At 38.9% G+C, this 21173-nt stretch overlaps 1 protein-coding gene across 5 annotated transcripts in view; it reads left to right on the top strand.

The window, feature by feature from the left end:
* LOC132149387 (axin-1-like) overlaps positions 1-20611 on the top strand; it is a 33499-nt gene extending 12888 nt beyond the window's left edge. For 3 of the 5 annotated variants that reach the window (XM_059558576.1, XM_059558574.1, XM_059558575.1), the window contains exons 3-11: positions 7313-7453; positions 9296-9392; positions 11767-11904; positions 14203-14750; positions 15132-15302; positions 15491-15739; positions 16681-16788; positions 18031-18180; positions 18544-20611. In XM_059558576.1, the coding sequence (XP_059414559.1) occupies positions 7313-7453; positions 9296-9392; positions 11767-11904; positions 14203-14750; positions 15132-15302; positions 15491-15739; positions 16681-16788; positions 18031-18180; positions 18544-18670 (1729 nt within the window). In that variant the 3' untranslated portion in view covers positions 18671-20611. The remainder of the gene's footprint in view (positions 1-7312; positions 7454-9295; positions 9393-11766; positions 11905-14202; positions 14751-15131; positions 15303-15490; positions 15740-16680; positions 16789-18030; positions 18181-18543) is intronic. The other 2 variants (XM_059558577.1, XM_059558578.1) reach the window with 2 other exon arrangements.
* Positions 20612-21173: the final 562 nt, after the last annotated feature.

Below are 21173 nucleotides of genomic sequence, written 5' to 3'. Positions count from 1 at the left end.
CCACCCAGCTTAGTGTATGTTCCATTGCCTCTGGACCTGATGTGTTTTTAATTAGCGGGAGCGATGCATTTGTGCGGCTGTGTTAAAATGATTTTTTCATTAGGACTACATGAAGTATTTGGCTGGAATTACAGAAAGACATCACATTTATTTTTTAAATAGCCTTTTAGGTAAATGCTGTAGGGTTTCATGCATGTAAATTTTGCAGGAGTCATATGTCTTTGAATTGCTGGCAAAAAAAGGAAGTGAGGGAATACTCAGTATGGTAATGTACTGCCAGTTAGTTTGGTAATAAGGCCACAGTGATGGCCTGTAATGTGTATCGTTAAGTCTAGAAATAATTTCAGATTATTTGATAGTTGTCAGAATTTCCCCTTAAATATTTACTTGTACATGAATATCATTGGCCATCAAGTTAATCTTAACAAACACTCTAAAGAACACTGTTAAATCTAAGGCTATGTTAAAACTAGTGCATTTTCTTATTAAAATGCAAAACCTTTGCTACGGTTACGCCTATCGTTTTCACATTTCCCCCAGTGTTTTTGACTCTAGAAAACAGACTTTTGAAAACGCTTCAGACCTTGTTTTAGTTTGAAAACTACGGGGATGTGTTTCAGTGTTAACGTATACTTTTGAAAACATTCGATCTGCGTATCCTTGAGGGCAGTCTAAGCAATGACATCATGCACATTGTCGTACCTGCTTGAATGGTCATGTGACCTGCTTTTTAGGTTGTGTAGTGTGGACGTAAAATAAAAACACACTAGTGTAAACGCAGTCTAGTTCTCATAAGGAAATCCAATACTGTGTTCTCAAACGTTTATACTGTGCATTGTTGTTCTAAATTCAATGAGCTTTTACATTTTAGGAAAAATACCAAATTGTAATATGACCTATTTATTGCTTAGACTACCATCCAAAAGTTTGTGGTCCATAACATTTTTTGGAAATTTTTTTTTGGAGTTATGCTCACTAGAGCATCGGTCCGTGGGCGTGACGTCTGACGTTGAGACTAGGTTTTTGTGTTAAGACTGAATTTACTGTGTTTACATAACTTATGTCAAGATTAGGGATGCACGATCATGATTTTTCATGGCCGATTCCGATACCGATTTCTTTTTTTACAAGCAAACTGGCCGATTTTCGATTTTATTTTTAATTTTTTTTATTATCTTTAAGCAACAAACAAGAAAAATGAAAATGTGCATAAACAAAATGTTTATTTGGTATTTAATAGGCCAAACTGGCTTTTGGCTATTGAAAACAATAACCGCGTAACCATCTGAAATTAACGACAGTAACTGCACAGTAAGAAGCCTAAATTCAATACAAACATCGATGGTACAGACATCAGCAATTAGCTTTTGTTTTTGAATTTTGTTGAAACTACAGAGAACTGGCCTTAAATTAAAAGATTAACTGTAACCATGTGAAATTAAAGGCAACAATTGCATAGTTCTACAATCCAAACAACACAATCAACTAGGGCTGGGCGATATACAAAAAAAAATGATATCTCGATATTGTCAAATTTTTTACGATATTCGATATATATCTCGATATGTTTGCATTTAAATAATAAAAAATAAAACATGATTTTATTTTGCCCATTAAAAAAAAGAAAAAAACATTTAGATTAAACAGCTAATTTAGGCAGTTAAAAAATCCAGACCAAGAGATCTGCTTTTTATTAAATGAATATATGTAGGCCTATATGTAACTGAAGCAGTGCAAATTAAGTAACAGTTACAGAAAGTGCATTCTGTCAACTTTTTAGTGCATGCAATTCACAATTTAAACTATGCAACTGGGATAAGTATTTTATTTTAATTTTTTAACAAGTTTTTAAGCTAAGAACACAAGTCTGTCAACTTTCAGAGAAGCTCTGTGGCATGAAACTATGTTCCTACTGACACTAAAAACCCTCTTAGATGGGGAGCTAGTTGCTGAAGCACATAGCTATTTCTTATATATAAATATATATAAATGAATACCAAAGACTTTTGCATTCTCTCTGTCTATATTATGGAAACTGGTAAACATATCAGTGAAATTCCTCAATAGTAATTCCAAATGGCCATAGCCTATGTTTCTCTATTCAAACATCAGCGGTCGAGTAAGTGCATTTATTTTGCGATCACAAATGCAAACAATACAGTTGAGATCTCACGACAGAACACAGACCGGCTGAACGACGCTTTCATTAGATCGCTCAATTCCAGCTTGTTAGTGTTTTCAGATTATCGTCGGCAGCTCTTCCGCAATGAGGAGTGAGCACGTGCGCATGGTTGCCAGATTGCTTAAAATAAGCAAACACCGGGAAGAAAATGTATCCTTGTAACAGTGGAGCTCTGATTGGGAGATTTAAACTCTTGTTATCTGGCAACCGCTATCATTACAGCTCTCGTAGTAGAGGGGCCTAGAGCAGTCAGCAGTTACAGGTTCCTTTTTTGGACATTCGGCGCGTTCTTTTGGGAAAGTATGCTTGAATTTGAAATATTCGATATTCCCGATATATTCAAATTGTACATCGTCGTCAAAATTATTCCGATAGTATCGCTAATATTCGATATATCGCCCAGCCCTACAATCAACACACATTCAATAAGATGTTTCTTAATCAGCGTTCAGTATTTGTTTTAGTTATTAAATTGGCTTTTAAATTAAAAAAGTCTTTACCAGCGAGACTAAATAAAAGTATGCTATATAAATACATTATTCCAATGTTGGTGCGAATAAAACAAAGATGCAAAAAGTATTTCATTCATCCAATAATAATAAAAAAAAAAAATAGGGTAATGATTCACATGTATATTTTTTTACTTGAGCCAATGAAAAATAAATGTATTGTCTCAAGTAAAAAAAATATAGATGTGAATCATTACCCTAATAAAATTTAATTGGATGAATGAAACACTTTTTTTTTGAGTGTGCTACAGCAGGTGATTTTTACATCAAATTAAGTCGATGTAATTTCAAGGTAAAATAAAAATAATCATCCTAATGCAGAGCTGACGTTTACTTCTGGCTTTTCAAACGTGTATGCAAGTTCTACTTTACAAAAAAAACAAAACATTTCAGTTTTGTCACAGTTTAGTCCATTTCATTTCTCATCCAACACGTGAGAAGTTGATCTGAACATCTCTTCATGGTCTACTCGTGTTCAGAGCGCGGACCGGTACAGCTTTAGTGCGCGCAGGAAAGGCTCTTATTTGTGCGCCAGTACAACAACGGCTGTTCGCTTCCTGCTATCTGTGCCTCAGACATGAAGCTCTGCATTTCCAGTGCTGAACGGCTGCCCGTGTCCTGCGCACAGATTTCAAAATACTTCCACACAAATGACATAGCGAACCATTACAATGTATTCTGTGCACGCGAGCGCACTTCTGAAAAAAATCGGCCGAAAAAAGACCAAAAACTGGCCGATTGCCGCTAATGTATTTTAATCAAAAACCGTCCGGTTACGATTTATGGCCGGTCAACCGGTGCATCCCTAGTCAAGATAAAATGGCAAAGGGGAATGTCAAGAACTCTTCACGGTGTGTTCATGTGTTTATGTACGCATTGAGTATGGATTTCTTTGTACATTATTTTATATGTCGAGTATGACCGTATGATCCTATATGACATGATAACGATAGTTGTTCGGTAGCCGGTCAGTGATTTCTCTTTGATTTGTGATACGTGGCTCTGTTAGAGGTAAAGTGTAATCTGAATCTCTTTTACCTGTGCTCTTGAGCGCAGAAGTCGCTTTGAGTGTTTAATCTGAAGGAGTCTGGAGCCAGCTGTGATCACATGCAAAACGGGATGACAAAGAGCTCATAATTATGATGAAATGTGTGGAGGTGCACAAATCTCGGGCACAGCAACGTATCCTGTATCTAGGTAATGGCTCCTTGCCGATCATGTTTTTGTTTCAGTAGAGTTGCTTTGGATGCAAAGATTCTTAAGTGGTAATAGGCTGCAAGGGAGCCAGTTAAATCCTAATCTGCTTGTGCTTTTTATTTAATTTTTTTAGTGAGGGCTTGCTTTCTTTATTTAACAGATGTCACAGTAATTGTGTTAGCTCAGTTGGATGTTGGCATGTGTATGTTATTGGGGAGAAGAGAAGCAGATCGATTCGTTTTGAATCGCAGTAATGATTCAGAGATTCCAGATGCCCCCTGCCTGTTTTGCAGCCTTTGTTTTGTGAAGAATCAAATGGAATTGGGAATGCTGGGCATGTGGAGAGAGCTGCTGAAGGCTCGGGATCGTCTCTGAAGGCTTCTGGGTATTCTCTTATACGGTGAATATTGACATGGCTGCTGCTTGAATCATTAGAAGACCGTGGATGGGTTGAGAGTGAGGGATAATCACTGGAGATTGCAGAGAGCTCGGGTCTCTCTCTCTTCTCCCCCCTCCTCTCTCGTATTCTCTATTTTTCTCGTTCTATCTGCTGCTGTCTGTTTCTTTCTGTCCCTGGTCATAAAGAGATGCTTCTGTCTCGGTCTCTGAAAGGTTCAAGCAGTGCTTAGCTGTTCCCAAGTGTCACACAATAAATAAGCCTCGAATAAACACAGTGAGAATACCATATTTTAAACTCATACTTCAAAACACTGCCTGCAACCTTTTGTACTTGCTCGAAAATTACATGTGTGCAGTAATGAATAATTGTGGAAGCATTTCAATTTGTGTCATACCTGTTCTTCCAGGAAGGAATCTGTATCGCAAGGTTGACTACCTTGTTACGTTGCCCTTGTTTTCATCATCTCTGTGTTATGCTCATATTGGCCATCCTGGATTCTGTTACATGCCTCAGTTAGCATGATATATGTTAGCTGGGTAAATTCAGTCTGAGGGAAGAGGAGAACGCAGACATTAATATTAAAATGGGGAAGAGGAAATGGAAATTCGTATTCTTGAAGACATTTTCAAAACCACAGCAAACAGTACTGTGCTTTTGTACACTTATTGAAAATTTTAAATGTAGATAATAACAAATTAAACTTAACTAAATGGCATATAGAATTAAAGTATCAAGTAAACGTTGTGAGAGAAAATATTACTAAATATAGGAATATTATAACATTAATAATTAAATTATTTTAATTATTTTAGCTGATATAACTATGGCCCTATGAAATGTTTTTTTTTTTTTTCAAAATCAATAATTGTCCTGTGAAATATTTTATATTTTCTAAACTGTAATGTTACATTTTTTGAGAAATACATTAGTAATATATTACGTTAAGATTAATATTCACGGACACTAGTCCATACATATAATGATTAGGTTAAAGGGTTAGTCCACCCAAAAACCATTAAAACTGTGTGCACGGTATACTGTCCATGTCCAGAAAGGTAAGAAAAACATCATTTAGTCATTAATGACATAATTTAGATTTTTGGGTGAACTAACCCTTTAAGTGTACTACCCTATTTTTTCTGAAGTTCCTTGTTTTCTGCATTGCTGAAATCACAGACCTCTATATAAACATTCAAATTGATTGATATATAAAAAAAATGTAGCTTTTTTTTCTTTTTTTGTGCCCATGTTTGGTCAAATTAAAACATGAGAAGTTCATTTGTTATCCATTTCTGATCTTGACAAAGGGTGGGTTGGTGGGTTTTATTTTTTTATTAATATTTATTTATAATCTTAATTTTTTTCCCACATCACATAAAGCTAATGGAATGGTGTCTTGTAGCTCACACAGCAGAACATGGTGCTAACAGCTCCACACTCCTGGGTTTGATTCCCAGGGAGCGCATGAACATGATGAAATGTGCACCTTCAATGTAGCGCAAGTCACTTTGGATAAAAGCATCTGCCGAAGTAAATGTGAAAAGTAAAAGGTTCAGAAGATTAAATAGTGTTATAAAGTGCAGGACTATGTACTACTTTTAAAAAGTTTCCCAGAGTCGGTTTCAAATTGTTGTATATAAAAGTAACTATATTAAGGAACTGATTAAGGTCATTTTGAGCGTAAATAGTTTTCTTTTTGGGTGATCTGATTTTTTTTTCTGTTTTCTAATTAATTTGATAGTAAATTTACATTTACATCTCAATTTTCAGCAGTTAAATAAACCACTTGTCAGGGAATAAGTCATTAAGGCAGCATACGGCACAATTTCAAGAGAATGCTAGCTTGGTGAAAAGGCATTAACCCAATCATATTTTAAGACCATTTAAGCAGTGTTACACTCATTCTTGTTGCAGTTTTCGCATGACAAGATGGTGTCCTCAACTGTGTGGTATGTTTTTGTTCTTTGTCGGGATTGACTAATTGCAAGATAATTTGTTTTTATGAGAATTTGTCTGTGTTTTGCCTCCACCCAGCCGAAAGCTCATTTTGAAAATGTTAAAGGTTAATTATATGACGAAACCCTTGATGAGGTGTGTGCTGTCATGAATAGAAGACAGGTCCTTTTTTTAAAAGGGTTTTATATACAATAATAAGACTGAGCAGGTAGGGTGCAGTGTTATCTTTATGACCTGTTAGTTTAGTAATTTTGTAATTACAATTGTATTATGTTGCTCCAGTCAGGTTTTTACGGTGATACACTTTTGTCTTGTCATCTCAATAGTCAAATGCCAATCCTCATTTTTATTCTCTCTCTCTCTCAGAACCAATTATTTGTAAGCTCTCTGTTCAGTCACTTTTAACATATCCTAATTATCAATTAACCAACAATATGACAATCTAGACCACAGCTATGGTATATTTTATAAAAAATAAGCATGAATTTTAATAGGCCTAAAAAGAGCAAGTAGGCATACACAGAATATCCATATTAGCATGCATAGTCCTATGAGCAAAAAATTAAATTATTCATTTAAACTCATTGGTGTAATGAAACTTGACGTGAGAGCTTTCATTATTGTTCATGATTGATAGTTGTGTATTCATCATTATTTTTTAATCATTCATTCCTTTTATTTATATAATTAGCAATGTTTTCATTTACTTTCTAAATAATGGTTATTTAATTATTTATAATTACATTACCTGCCTTTTCATTTTGTTGAGGTTGGTAACATTAGTTTCTCTGTTAATTGTTTCCCTTACAGTTTAAAGTGATGTTGAAGTCTTAAATCAGACTGGTGTCTGGGTGCAGTATTGAAATGTGATCCGGTCAAGTTGACAGACCAACAGTCGAGTCATTGAAAGGAATTATCAACTGATTACAATCAGCTGAGCGTTCTCTCGAATGCCATTATTACTTAGTAATGAGTGAATATAATGTGTTGTTCCACTGAAATGACCTGTATTGTCTTCATAATCACGTGTCTAACCGGAATCTCCACTGTCTCATTTCTCATCAACAGACACGCTTCATGGAGGGAGCCCATCAACCCGTACTATGTGAACACTGGTTACGCGCTGGCTCCCGCCACCAGTGCCAACGACAGCGAGCAGCAGAGCATGTCCAGTGATGCAGACACACTCTCCCTGACCGATAGCAGTGTGTACGTACACATCTGTAGACACACAAACACACACAGCATCCTCACAGCCGCGAGCTGGTGGAACGTTCCATCCAAGGGCTTAAAGCGATTCAATTTCACCATGTTGTCCTGAGTCGGTTTGGCAGAAACTTGCAGCGGGTTCTGCAGAAACCCAGATATTTCAGCAGTCGAGAGGAAGACGCGCAGACAAAGCTCAATATTACTTGTCATTGCCGTGTCTTAAGCCAAGGCTGGCAGCAGTTAGCAGAGACTGGTCTCAGAGCAGTGTCTCGTGCATGCAGAATTTGTGCCATTTTCCCCTAGCTCCTATGCTCTGGGAACAGAAACAAATCTGCTCTCCTCTGAGGAGGACCATCTGCTCATTATCCACACCAATGAAAGCTTCTAAATGTCATTACTTATGCTAATTATAGAGCTTCAAATTGGGAGGTATGAGGCGCTGCAGGCTGTAATTTGAAGGCTTTGACTTGTTTCCCTTCAAATTAACTTTCTCTGAAAACAAAGGAAATGGCCTTCACGTTGTACCGTACACAGGCAGGTTACGGAAAGAAGCAGAAAATGAAATGTAGAAAAAGATGGAATAAATGGTATTTTGGCATTAGGTGTAATCACATTTGTTCACTCGTTTCATGGCTTCCAAAATGATTCCACCTCATGCAAATTTTAAATGGTCGACACAAGGACGTCGTCAACTGGAGGACGTATTGTGATATGAAATGATTTGTGGAAGTGGTTCTAAATGTAAAGCTTTTTAAAATGTGTATTTTTAAACCTGCTAATGCGGCCAATGGTCGTCACATTAGTGACATTTCTGGGTCAAAAAAGGTCTATTGTCAATGGTGTAGTGATGTATAAAGCACAGCTCACACAGTTCTTCGAATCTGTGTGACCAATTTGTACCTGTTGCAAAATCTGCATGGGGAAATCTTTCACCCTCACAAAATTTCTAATTGTGTGTATTCTTATTGAAATGGATGGATTTCGCCCATGAAAAATTCACGCAATGACGGTAGACATAGCCACACCTTGACTGTAATTTAGATGAAATGTACATTTTCATCATGTTTCACAGGAAATCCGTTATTTTTCAGTGATTTTTGGGAGGATTTGGACTAGAGATGGTTTTCGCTAGAGAAGCAGCAACAGGGAGTGTTTAGAGATGGCATGAGTGATCCATGTTGCACAAAAAAACACATTAAAGGCACGTCAGGGCAAAACATGTGTCTGAAGTGGGCTAGATTAGAGGCCATTATCAGCCGTTTGCCAGGCACAGATGCAGGGGGGTCCTCAGCAGGACCCTGGGGGATTAAAGACTTCCCCTGCATGTGTCAGTGAAGGACCCAAAACATGCTTCGCTCTGAAGCTGCCCCAGTGAATCAGTCAGATGTGGGAAGGATTTTCTTTTTTTTTCTTCTTTTTTTTACAATTTCAGTCCCACAACAAAAACATATCACTTTAGCTCTGCAGTCTGAGGTCTGTTCACACACAAGGACTGTCTTGTATGCAGATATTCGATGTTACAACGCATTAGCACCATTTTGTTCCCTATAGAACTGACATTTCAAGTCAAGTGAGGTGACATTTTACATTTAGCAAGCTCCGTTACCTGATGTTTAGTACATGTTTTTCAGCACGAGTTTACTAACTAGCACAAAATACAACTGGTTATGTAGGAGCCAGCTTCTGCATTTCATGTAGATTAGACAAACGGTACTATGCATGGCTAGGGATAGTTGGTTCAAAAATGAAAGTTGTCATCGTTTACTCACCCTCATATCGGTCCAAACCTGTATGAATTGGTGTGTAAAGAGAAGTTAAGTCTTGTTATGCTCCTCCCTACAGAGATGGAGTCCCACCTTACAGATATCGTAAGCCGCATCGACATGAGATACACGAAAGTGCCAAAGTTAATGGGCGAGTGCCACTACCTCATATTCCTGTAAGTATGCTTTGGGTTTGTAGAACACCTTGTTGACTTTACACTACTTTAGTGTGTGTGTGTGTGTGTGTGTGTGTGTATCTCTACCTTTCTTTCCATCACTCCTCTCTCCCTTGCTCTCCCCCCCCACTCCTTCTTTTTATTTTATTTTCTGTGCCTGGTCTCTGTCCGTCATCTTCTGGTCTTTCCCTGTCATTCTTCCTCTCTCTTTTCTTCCCCCTGCCTTGTCTCTCCCATCGCCCCTAAAATGAATGTGCATTCTTAAGATGCACAGCGGTGGCTGGGGAGCTTTGATCATGTGCCGGCGAATAGCTGATGGAGAGTGAGAGAGCGTGAGTGTGCTGTCTAAAGCGTTCCTGATGCTCTCGTCAGCTCTGCCTGCTCTGCCCCAGCAGATGTGAAGCCTCCCCCTCTGATGGCTCGGCTTTCCCACTGCACCGGCTCCAGCATAATTGGAGCCTCTGAGATAGAGCCCAATTTAACAGAGCAAACATACACTTCCCCTCAGCAGGGCCTTTCACTCATCCTATAGAGACTGAAAGATGTGGAGGCAGCGAGAACACTTCAGCTCGAATGCACGTGTGACGCACTGGAGAATCTTTAACTGTGTTTTTTTTTTGCGTGCACACCAATACCTGATTATCCAATGACAAGATGCAGATGTACAAACTTTCTTAAAGGGATAGGTCACCTGAAAATGTAAGTTCTGCCATAGTTTACCTCATGTCGTTCCAAACTGGTATGGTTTTCTGTATTTGATGGAACACTAAATGATGTAGCAGTTTGTTTTGCTGTGTCCAGGGACTGTCAGGCGCTAAAATGACAAAAAGAACCGCACTTTGTGTTGTGACTTATACGGCACAGGTCTTCTGAACTATGATAGTTTTGTGTGAAACTAAAAATGTATTATTCACTGATTCCAATTATGCCACATCAAAACATGGCACATCAGTGATGCCAGATGACATTTGTTGATTTCCGATCTCTCTAAACCTCAGAACCTTTAATTTTGCATGCATGATCTAAAATACAGTAATATTTCATAATGTTACATTTCAAAACAACTGTTTTCTATTTTTTAAATATATTTTAAATTGTCATTTGACAGCCCCTGATAACCCTTCAGATTCATTGTATGGGGAAAAAACCCCGATCTCGCCTAATGGCTGCATTTCTGTTTAACTGAAGAAAGAACATTTATATGGGTTTGGAACAACATGAACTAAGTAAGTGAAGAATCTTCATTTTCTGACGAACTGTTGACTTTTAATTGTTATTAGAAAGTGTAATCCACTTTGCTCCGGTTTTCTCTTCTGGTACATTACGTTGACATTATTTTTATGGTTCTAAACTTTTAACACTCTCTCGCTTGGATGTTTTTTTTTTCCCGTTTGGTTGCATTCATGCGTTCTGTCTCTGTTAGGTTTAAAAGGCTCTCTTATATTCTGTAAGCGTGGTCTGCGGCAGGGAGGCAGTGTTAGGAACCAAAACGCCTTGTCAAGACTGGACAGATTCTGCAGTTCCACTGGGCATGTAGCTGTGTGGGCTGCGGAGGAGACTGATGAATCTTAAGCAAACAGAAGGCCAGAACAAAGAGACCTGAAACAGACTTCAGATCACATTTGGCCCTGTAATCAAAATTTTAACGGCTCCTGTAAGGCTTATTGGAGCCTGTCCATGCACTGCCTGCAACTATATTTCTTCATGTGTCTGTCCTCCTCCCCCATCTCTTTTCTCCTTCCAGACTTCTGGAATAATACATTTCCTGAACTTAAGTTGTTTCGAGTCCTGGTGGTTTGATTGCAAAAACTAGTATAATAAAGATGTGTATACACATTTCCCCTGAGCCACCTAATCTGCTCGGATAAAGAGTGATAATCTGATATTCAGCTCTTGGTGGTAAATTTTGGGCTCATGTTGCAAGCTCAGTGTGTGAAGGTGGATTGTGTTTTTTCTTTTTTCTCTCAATTGGATGGAGTTTTCTAAAGGTTCTGTTAGGAGCGTGAATCATTGTGCTGTCACTGATGGTACACTAGAGGGAGACCGTGTGTAGGAGTTTAGTTTATCCAGGAATAAATTACATTTGAACACATTAAAATAGAAGATCATTATTTTAGATTGTAATTATTATTCACAATACTACTGTTTTTACTGTATTTTTAATCAAATATGTGAGCCTTGGTGAGCGTAAGACTTTCAGAAATGATAAAAAAAAAAAAAACATTTGAAAAATAGTGTATTTATAAAATAGTTTTTGTCCTTTACATCCAGTCCCTCATTCTGAGTCAACAGTAACAGCGCAACAGTTTTCACTTTTGTGTCTTAAACTGTCATGTATTACCTTGAGTACTGACTCGCATGGTCTTCCCATCAGCGCACAAACCGGATGCCAAAGGATATTCACGTTGAGCCGGAGAAGTTTGCGGCGGAGCTCATCAGCAGGCTGGAGGGGGTGCTGAGGGAACGTGAGGCGCAAGAGAAACTGGAGGAGCGGCTCAAGAGGGTTCGGCTGGTGAGTGCATCCCAATCCTCACCTCACTGCCCCATTTTCAGCCATAGAAGGTTTTTTTTTTGGTTTTGTTTCCCCTTTTATCAAACACTGATGTCTCGAGACGGTCGGATGTTTTCTGAAGACTTCCTGTCTTATCAAGGGGACTGCTCATTTCTTTCGTCCTTCTGTTCAGTGTCAGGTGAATCTCCTGCTGAGATTGAGCTACTTGCTAGTCTGCCTCAGTGTAATGACTTTGTTTGAAGTCAGCCGGGGCGTGAAGAAATGCTTGCGCACACCGCAAATGGGAATCTCTTTCCCGACTCAAAGCCAGGTGTTAAGTCTCAAGGAAGATTATTTATGTAGTTTGGCCTCCTGTAAGAGGAACTTCCGGCACAGAACAGTGACTTTGAGTTATTAAGAGCCGAAGGAGGAATGGCATTTGTCTCCTAATTGATATTCTCACCGGAGCCTCGGCTTTCAGCAAACTTGTTTTAAGTGTTCTGATCAGTCTTCTATATACAGCACTTGCTATCTCTGCTCCACTGAGCAGAATGGAGTCTGACAGTTAAACATGTTTTTGCCAGCAACTGAACCCTGACAAGTCTGAATAAACTCGAATATCTCCATTCTGGGCGTTATTCAGTCATTTTCAGACAGAATTCAGTTTTTTTTTAGAGGTTGAGTAGATGCCATGAATATTGGCTGCTTTGCGCATTGCGGTTGGATTTGTGTTGTGTCTCCCACCTCATCTCTTTTTTTTTTCTTCTTTTTTTTATTTGGCATGGTCTATCAAAGATCATCCAGAGCGCTGACCCACACAGCTGTTCAGTAAAAATAAAATTTTGCATAAGCCAAATCCTCCAAATTCCTTATCTCCTTGGACTTCACTACCTGGAGAGAGAATCAAAGCATTGCACACAAATGACCAGCTCTGGATTCAGCTTTATTGACTTTCTCTGTTATGATAACGAGAAGACGACCAAATTAAAAGGAAAATTTGATAAATAAGGAATTTGGATGGAAATAAATGAAAAATGTGACCGCACTTTTAACAGATAATAAAATAATATAGATTAATATAGATGAAGAGGTCTCTTTATCACCATTTATTTGATAAATATTCTGAAATATTAGTTTATAATAATTGTTTTCTATTTGGAAACATTATCATACTTGTAAATAAAATCGTATTAATATAGAAAACGGTTATTAAATGCTAATATTTTATGAAATTTGGATGCCTTGATACTTTTTTTTTAAAATAGAAAGTTTAAAACTGAATTTTTTTGAAAATCTTTGTAAAAATATAAATCTTTCTTGTCCATTTTGATTCATTTAATGCTTCGTTGCTGAAATGGCTATTCAGGGGTCAAGTGGAAAAGTGACATGTCGACTGATCACGAGATCCGTTGATGTAAAATAATTGCAGTAACTAGCAGCAAAGAGAATACACAAAGGCAGTTTACGGAACACTGTGCATAGTTTAGCCCACATCAACATAATACAAGCAACAATGTCACTGCATTACAACTAACTGAATATAATAACATAATAAACTATTCCTTAAAAATGGTATTGATTGAAACATCCACACAAAATGATTCATTTTGTGGGGGAAATGATCGGAATTACTTGAACTTCTGCAAATGCCCCAACCTTTAGTGACACAACCTGAATGTGTAATATGCTGAGTGTTATTCAGAATAAAGATATGGTGGGAATGCAGTTACAGTTTAATTAGATTTAGGTCATGACTGCTTTCATAGAAAAACTATGCTTTTTCATTGTCTGCGAGTAACAATATAGAATGTGACTGAATGGCAATTGAGTCACCCTACTGAAACTAAATTATCAAAGAACTCCGTGTTCTTTGCCTGTCAAATCAAAATCAGAGAATGGCTCAACAAATACGCGAGTAAAATCTTGTCAAGAGAACAGGCATGTCAGATCATTTAGAATCTGCTTGTCGAGAAGGGTTTTCATTATTAAAACGAATATTAACGTGATGTTTTGAGCTCCAAGGGGTTTTTCCTCATAGCTCTTTCAGGTCATTGTGTGTTTTTGGTGTGACCATAACAAAGGTGTATCAATAGTCTTAGGAAAACTATAAATGTATGACCTCTGCTGGTTTAAACATGTTACTGCACAGTGCTTCTACATCCCTTTGTTTTCTACAGTAGATTTGCTCCACCTGTCAAATTTGACTCATTCACTCACTCACTAGAAGATGTGTTTTTGCTTTATTGAATAAGAGCGTTTCAGATGCAGTTAAATATTTAAGTATCTTGTTATTATTCAATAATCTCTTATGTCCTGTAGGAAGAGGAAGGTGATGATGCAGACATCTCCACCGCTCCCTCCCTAGCCAATCACAGGATCCCTCCTGCGGTCCATGTGCAGCATTTTGGTGGTCGCTACTCTGAAATGAGCTACAACGGATTGCAGCTACGGGACGCACATGAGGAAAACCCTGAGAGCATCCTGGACGAGCATGTGCAGCGTGTCATGAAAACCCCTGGTTGTCAGTCTCCGGGCACGGGCCGCCACTCTCCGAAGTCCCGCTCGCCTGACGGGCTTCCCGCGGGCAAGATTCCCGGGATGATGCTGCCGCTGTCTGGTGTCCAAGGCAAGCACCAGACTCGGCTGGGCCCAAAGGGTGAGGCAGCGAACATGTACCATCACAAACACATTCTCCAAACACACCATGCCACGGGAGGGAAGCCCAAAGAACAGGTGGAGGTGGACACCACGAGGATGCACGGGGGATTCGCCTGGAACATGGAGCAACACCACTGTGGATCCAAGACACGCAACTTTGCAGATGGGATGAGTGTCGGCCCCAATGCCATGGACCCCATGGTTTATGGGTATGGGCTTCGACATGTTTTGTTAGATATGTACACTACTGTTCAAAAGTGCGGAATCCGTAAGATTTTAAAAACATTTTTGAAAAAGCCTTTTATGCTCACCAAGGCTGCATTTATTTGATCTAAAATACAGTAAATACACTAATTTGGGGAAATTTTTTTTTTTTTCTTTTTTTTTTTTAGGAGTCCTTGATGAAAAGAACAGCAATTATTTTAAATATAAATCTTTTGTAATATGTCTTTGGGGAATAAAAATTTATTTCTTTTAAAAAAGAAAAAAAAATGGTACTGATACCAGACTTTTTGTAACTTGGAGACATTTAGCGAAGGCATTTATCTGGACCGCTTCAGTGATTTTGATGTTCTCCTGTCTCATTGTAGCAGTAAAGGAAGCACACTGTCAAAGCGTCCAGTCAGGAAAGGAGATGATGGTCGAAACTTTGAGATGCGAGAGCCCTTGCCCCATGATGATATAGAGAGGAACCAGAAGATACTGCAGTGGATGATGGAGGGCGAGAAGGAAGCTGGACGCTATAAGAAGAGCCCTTATGGGTAGGAACCCTTACTTAGTGCAGTAATAGGAATAGAGGTGTCTAACAATTCAAGCAGTTCAAAGAGTTTTGTTGTATGTTATGCTAGATAGATAGACAGACAGATGGGTAGATGGATGGATTGATAGACAGTGATATTTTTTACAATTAATAATGTAAAAGCTAATTTTGGTCCCTGTTATTTCATAGGAGCATCTCTGGCTCCAAGAAGGTTCAGGGTCACGAGGTGTCGAGGCCCAGCTCGGTGGAGCGACCGGGGGCTGTGCACCCTTGGGTTACCGCCCAGCTCCGCAACAATGTGCAGCCTTCCCATCCCTTCATCCAAGATCCAACCATGCCCCCCAACCCAGCCCCCAACCCCCTCACCCAGCTGGAAGAGGCACGCAGGCGGCTTGAGGAGGAGAGGAGGAAGTCTGGAACATTGCAAGCTAAGCAGAGGTGAGAGGGCATGTCCACCACAAGATGATATTTCATAAGTCATACATGGTGGCTTGATTTGTTACTGCATGACAGTAATCTCATGCAATTAGCATTTTGGTTACTGATGCAGTTACCTGAATTTCTGAATTGAAAATCATTTTGATATTTTTGGGGGAGAATGTCGAAAATGTCAGGATGAAACATTTATAATATGGTAATGAATAAAAATGTCTTAAAAGAATTAAGTGCTTGAGAAGATCCTTTAAAAGAAAGTGGGTTTGGGATAGTCTTTATTGTAATTTGTAAGTTATTATTTGAATTTGTTCCATTTCAGACTACAATCGTTTAAGAATTTATTTAATATTATAAATATTTTAAGACCGATTTCTGCCAAATCAGATGTGCAGTTAAACCACTACTGAAACAAGCAGTGAAAAAATTTTTTTTTGATAAATGAAATGATATAGAAAGGATATACACCTGCAGAGCCTTATGACTGTATGTCAAGGCCAGGAAGTCACTTAATCTTCAGATAATTTGAACTTTCTGCGACAAGGTAAGGTTCATCCAGACTGGATGTGACTCCTCAAAAATGATGATAATTGTAATAAATATATATGTATATATGTTTTTTTTTTTTACTAAGACACGCTTGCATGTATTTGAGGTGTAAGGAATATGTTATTACGTTTTATATCCTGAATCCATATGCAACCAGCATTAGTAAAGATTACATTTTTAAGCACTTTGCTTTTACAAACTACTTCATTTTAGAAGTTATCTTTGTCAGTGATCCCTCTATGACCCATAATGCACAATGCAAGCCTGTTTCCTCCTCCCCCTGTTTTTCTAGTAGTCATATTCCTGCACACATTGTGGCTGGCTCAGGTGCATGCGTATAATAGGCGATGTAAGCCTTGGAACGCAGCCGGTGTGTCTAACTCGGGGTTGTTCCTCAGGTATGTGATGGAGGTGATCCAGAGAGGTCGCACCACTGTCAGGCCTGCTCTGTTCCCCACGTTCAGTGTGGTGCCCGCTGTCTCTGACATGGAGCTCTCCGAGGCCGAGTATGTCCTCCTTGCATCTCCATAGAGTGTAGCCCTTCTCTTCAGCATCCCATGCCACCGATACATGCACCGCACGTGTTTGTCAGGGCTGTGCCTTCATGTAGTTCACTAACACTTCTGTGTAGCGCTATCCAGACTTGTTTAGCCTATTCCACTGTTAAAGGAATAGTTCAACCAAAAATGTAGATTTACTCTCTAGATTTGGATAAATGTATCATTGCTTCACTTGCTCACCAGTGGATCCTCTGCAGTGAATGGGTGCCACCAGAATGAAAGTCCAATCAGCTGATGAAAACATCACAATAATCCACAAGTTATCCATGTGACTCCAATCCATCAGTTAACATCTGTGTGTTTGTATGGGTCTTCACTCCATAATATTGCTTTCTCCAGAGAAAATGTCATCATCTCTGAATCAGGAGAGAAATATTCACAGATCAAGGACCACATGAAGTATTATGGATTATAGAATCCTGTTTTGGCAAGAAGGAATGGTTCAAAGTTAAAACGCCTTTTATGATGGATTTGTTTTTTATAAACATGCAGCTTTTCACTTAATTTGTTACTTGATGGACTGGAGTCTTGTGGATTATTGTGATGTTTCTATCAGCTCTTTGGACTCTCATTCTAACGGCACCCATTCACTGCAGAGGATCCACTAGTGAACATGTGATGTAATGCTACATTTCTCCAAGTTTGTTCTGATTAACAATAATCTTGGCTGGCCTAGGGGTGAGTCAGTTTACAGCATATTTACATTTTTTGGTGAACTATTCCTTTAAGAATATAATATAGTTTTACCAGTTTTAGTACGTAGTTATTCTCATGAATTTGGTTGCAGTGAAGTGGTGTTCCGGCGTATTAACATCTGATCAGCTGCAGATGAATGAGAGGCCGTGGATGAGTGCCTGCTCCTAATGCAGAGAAGCAGTTTAGTGACATCAAAGCTTTGGTGTGGATGAGATGAAAGTGGCACATCGATGCCAGTGTTTTTTTCTGAGGAACATTTGTCAGGCATCTGGAATCAGTTTAACTTTGTAACAGTAAACCAATCCTGTGACACCCACCAGCACTCGTGCCCACTTCAAGCCGAGCAGAGCATATACAAAAGCCTTTGAAATGCGGCTCTGGTCCAGACATCCTTTCAGGACATTGAACTTCTCAGTTTGTTGCTAGAAAAACAAAATGCATAATTTTGTTCTTTATTGTAGAACAAATGTTTGCCTCTGGGTTAATTTACAGGCATAAGAACGTGAAGAAGCAGCCCTGTGAGAACATCACTGTGGCCTATTACTTCTGTGGAGAGCCCATCCCATACAGGACATCCGTCAAAGGAAGAATCGTCACACTGGGACAGTTCAAGGAGCTGCTTACTAAGAAAGGGAGCTACAGGTAATCCTTTCCCACCTGTCATGTTCTTAGCATCAGTAAGTTTTTGGGAACTGTCTGTAGTGTTTAGTTTATATATAGATTATTTTAGATGGCTCACACACACACACAAAAAAAAAAACAAGATCTCATCGTCATTTACTCATCCTCGTGTTGTTAAATGTATTGACTACACAAAAAAGAGCATGAGGCAAGCAAATTTTTGAATGAGCCATTTCTTTAAACTTCTTTCTAGTATCAAATGGCTATATATATATATATATATATAATGCTAATAATTTTACAGCAACGTCAGCTGAATGGAATTACTTGACTGATATACATGGTCTGTTAAACCATCCCTATCCCTTTTCCTCCACATCTTAGGTATTATTTCAAGAAAGTGAGCGACGAGTTTGACTGTGGGGTGGTGTTCGAGGAGGTACGCGAAGACGATGCCATCCTGCCCATCTTTGAAGAGAAGATCATTGGAAAAGTCGAGAAGATCGACTGAGGCTGTGAGGGAGGCAGGATATGGAGAATGGGAGGAAGCGGCGAGCAGGTGCTGAGATTGGTACAGCGAACGTGGAGGTGCAGAACAGGGACTAATACACTATTTTCTCAGAGGCTTCTACCTCCGCACAACAGCTTTTAAAGTCACACCGCTGCTCGGTGCTCAAGATCACCGCATTGTGCACGGAAAGCCCTTGGACTCCGAGACGAAAGCGCGAGGCGGCGTTCTCTCACCTTTGCTATGTTTCTAACCCTGAAAAATGTAATGTAGCAATGTAAAGTTAGCTTAGAAAAAAAGTACTATGAAATGTTTACTAAAGCTGCATATTTTTGATATGACGTATCAGAAGGAACATATCCTTTCTAATTTAACAACTCTTGTAATTTTATATGTGCTGGTACCAGATGTGTACAGACTGTCTGTTTAAAAGGAAAAAGAGAAAGTTTTATATCTATTTAAATATTTAAAAAAGGAAAAGAAAAACAAAAAAAAAACAAAAGCGAAATCGGTTCACCCATATCAAAGCTGAGGCGTCAACCTGACCCAAGACGGTGGTAGATTTCACAAGACTGTGGTTACGAAGAAATCCTAACCCACGCTTTACCAAGTGCTTTTAACTCACAGTTTGTTAACCCATTGGAGAGGGAGGAGTCAGTCGACACCGCACTTTTCACCGCGTTATGCATTGATGTCAAAGGAGAAGCGCTTCGAGCGGATGTCCTGTACGACGATGCCTTCACATTGCTGTCTTTAGTTGATGTCATGACATGCATAATTCCTCCCCTCTCATCATGATGTAAGGGCAAAGGATGAGTGCGCACAAATATCTCGTATAGATCTATAGTTATATCCAGAATCTGTAAGGTCGCTTTCCGGCGCAGTGCTGACGCCTGTTCAGGAGCAGGGGAATGTGAGACTCGTGGAAGAGGACGCGACGTTCTGGGGTTCATCGTCTATCTAGTGCCATTGGACAATATACTGATCATGTTTACACTTACCTTAATGTATTTTACTGAACAAGAAACAAATAGAAAATTGTAGCTTTTTAGCTTAACACGGCTAAATGTGGTGCCTGGCGAGAATGAAACGTTTTAAAAATGTAGTTTTAACCTAATGTGTTCTGCCTTGTTGAGATCATGAAACACCAAAGAAAACAATCTACCACAGGAGTCGAATAAAATCCGTTCGCGTCGTTTCAGCGACAGAAATGAAGCTCCTTCATAGAGTTTTCAGGCTGCGTGTTGTAATGAAACGCTGAGAAGTGTACTAACCGCTAGGAATGGCCTGGAGAGATTGAGCTAGACATGGTGCTGTAAGGTTAGAATGCTTTCTGTTGATCTGGCATCCCATCTTCCCAACTCCCGAGTTTTAACCTTTTAAATTCCCCGTGTAGTTTGATTTAAGTTGCTGTTGTCCGTTCAGTGATTTGTCATGTCTTCCCCCTCCACCACGTTCTGTTAGAATTGTTTTAAGCTGTCGTCAACTTGAACAATATGGGTACTTGATGGAACATTTCTCATGTTTGTTTTGACTCATTTTAATTCTGGTGTAATTGCCAACTGGGATGTAAAGAGTTAACTACTGTGAATAGCCTGGACTTGAGTTGCTCTCACTGAATGATGGATGACCTGTACATAGACATCACACAGTGCCTTTCTGACCATCCTTATCTCTGATCCACTGTCTGCTCTCCTCACTCCATGTGTCCAGTACCAGGGACTTGCTTTGTTTTTAAGTTTCTTAAGAACTTTTTTTTTTCCTATTCGAAGAGCATCAACACACTTTAAGTCTTTCTGTGTAAATATGTAAAAAAAAAAATTAAGTGTCTTCAACTACAACCAGCAACCCAATTTGGATATTTAGTGCCCTGGTTCTGCTTAAGTGTGCCGAGTTGTACAGTTATCATTTTATGGTACTTTGGACAATAAAGACGTTATAAAATAAATATGGAGTTAATAATTTTTTTTTTGTATGACTTTAATAAATAATTTATTTGTATGCATGTTATAGTTAATCCATGGATAAAATGAAGCCTTTCTAATTTGTTTTAAAGGACTAAACAGATGATGGCGCTCTTGTATCCTAGCAACAGTTTCACGAGCTCTGCCAAGATCTCAAAGGCTCCACATACCCTGATAGCACAGGTACATCACCGAGATGAGACGTTGTTTCCTGTCAGATGTCAAATAGATGTTTGGAAGATGCCTTTAAGATGTTTACGATTTATAATTTATGGAAAGCTGACATCTGGAAGATGTTTGTCAGATGTACAGTACAGCCCAAAGGTTTGGACACACCTTCTCATTCAAAGAGTTTTCTTTATTCTCATGACTATGAAAACTGTAGATTCACACTGAAGGCATCAAAACTATGAATTAACACATGTGGAATTATATATGGAATTATATACAATAACAAAAAAGTGTGAAACAACTGAAAATATGTCATATTCTAGGTTCTTCAAAGTAACCACCTTTTGCTTTGATTACTGCTTTGCACACTC

The sequence above is a fragment of the Carassius carassius genome, chromosome 9 (genome assembly GCF_963082965.1).
Source record: "Carassius carassius chromosome 9, fCarCar2.1, whole genome shotgun sequence".
Classification (NCBI taxonomy): domain Eukaryota; kingdom Metazoa; phylum Chordata; class Actinopteri; order Cypriniformes; family Cyprinidae; genus Carassius; species Carassius carassius.
This window is presented reverse-complemented; position numbering and strand designations above follow the sequence as displayed.